A 2,006-nucleotide genomic window follows, 5' to 3' on the forward strand; every position below is an offset into this window, starting at 1 on the left:
TCATGCTAGGCATGAGAATAAAAGCTTTCATTGAGTGAGACAGTTGGCCCAACCCTTCTCCCTCCCCCCCCCCCCCCCCTTCGGCTATATATACAGGATTATGTTTAATGGTAAAAGGATCCGATTTCACACTCTCTAAACTCTCTAAATATATTTCGATCACTTACTGTACTAATTCTCACGCCATATGGTGGTTACGAGAAGACCCCCATATTCCCATTTTCGTAAAGAGCTCACAGTGCTTTGCTTTGCAGGTGGATCATCCGTTGGAACTCAATATTGTACGTAATCTATTTTTGGGTGAGATATTAGGTTTAACCATACTGGATTAGACTTAGTGTTTCTTCAGGAATTAAAAAAAAAGGAAAGAGGAAAAACTTAGATGGATGAAAAATATGTATGACTTATTTTTTTCCCTGTCATTTCCTTCCGATCTAGCTCAAGAATGTAATTAACAATTTGTTTTCTTTTCTTTTATTTTAACTCGAGAATTCCTTCTAAGTATATATTTTCTTTTCCTTTCTTCTCCTATCCAATCTTATCATTTTTTTTCTTGTATTTTAAACCCGAAAATACAGTGTAAGTATGTGTAATAGATGATTATTTCATTGACTGACTGATCAAACACATCTCATTTTTTATTATCCTCAAATGAGTTAGTCTGTTCTATTTTCATTACCTCAATCCAATTAAACACTTTTCAAATAATAAGCATCATTTTTTTTTGAAGATTTAAACATTTTTGACATATCACTTTTTCAAATATTTTTCATTTCTCTTAATTAACTCCCGTACTTCTACAAACAACATTTCAGATTTAACATTCCCCATATACAAAACTCTTCAAAAAAAAGCCTCAATATCTATACATCATCACGACCGGTTCACAAATCAAAAACTCATGTCATGGATTACTTAAACACAGTCTTCGTTTTCGTATATTGTAGATAACCGAAGACTAGACACCCGAGCTTTCTTTGAAGAGTATTTTCGAATAGACCTAGACCTTGACACTTTTAAACCACCATTAATAGGCTTCTGCTTATATATACCATCTTCATCATTAACCTGACTTGTTTCCAAAGGCGATATACGAGCCTTATTTTTGTTCCTTTTGTTCGAGTAATGTGAATCTAGAGCATGACTAGCTTTATTCGCAAGTGCAGCCATATCCGTGGTAGTAAGACGTCGTCTAAGCATTGTTTTAGGTAGAATAAAATAAATCTGACCCGCGTCAAGTTGTTGTTCCTGATCCAAAGATTGGATGCGTTGGTCACAATACAAAGTGTCCGAGTTACATAGAAAGGAAGAAGGCTTCTCAAACTCAAGAACCTCGGAGACAAAGATTGGTGTTGGGTACTCCAACAATTCGCCTTTGTTTGTAACAACAAACGCGCTAGTAGAGTTGTCGGTTGAAGAAGATATACAAGCACCCATCTCTATATGTTGTGTTGTGTTGTGTTGATCACTTGAGAGTTTGTAGAGAGTGAATTAACAAGAGAATATTGGGAGATGGAGTGAGGGGTCAGAGTTATTTATATGAAGAAAAAGAAAAGCGGATCACGGTGTCAAGGCATTTTTTTAAATATAATAATAGTAATGGGGACGTGATTTGAAGCTTCCAAATTCCTAAAGTATAATATTATATTACAATATTATATTTATTTGTTATATTATATGTTGTTGTAGGAATATTATGAACGTGGGTTATTGTCGGAGCCATCATGTTATAGCATGTGATGTGGGCATCTAATGTTTGGGACATGGAGTGGTTTCCTTATCAATGGGGGAATTTATTTTTTAATACAAAATTGTCTTTTCATTTACTAAAGGAAACCTCCTTCCTTTGACAAAACTATTAGTATTATTTTTTAAATATTTAAAGATTGTAATAAACAAATTATTAGGCCTTTTAATTTTTTACAATAGGTCATGGAAAACATATGATCGATCCTTCTTTTATATTTGTTAATACCAACAAAATCAAACATGGTATCATTAATTGT

General features: G+C 33.6%; 1 protein-coding gene across 1 annotated transcript; it reads right to left on the bottom strand.

The window, feature by feature from the left end:
- Positions 1 to 915: 915 nt before the first annotated feature.
- Positions 916 to 1,437, bottom strand: LOC143553684 (uncharacterized). The gene has a single exon (XM_077043624.1). It carries the CDS (start codon positions 1,435 to 1,437, stop codon positions 916 to 918), a length of 522 nt encoding a protein of 173 aa, XP_076899739.1.
- Positions 1,438 to 2,006: the final 569 nt, after the last annotated feature.

Source organism: Bidens hawaiensis, unplaced genomic scaffold (genome assembly GCF_021521415.1).
Source record: "Bidens hawaiensis isolate Kalapana, Puna unplaced genomic scaffold, B.hawaiensis_p1.1 tig00017350_1, whole genome shotgun sequence".
NCBI classification, from domain to species: Eukaryota; Viridiplantae; Streptophyta; class Magnoliopsida; order Asterales; family Asteraceae; genus Bidens; species Bidens hawaiensis.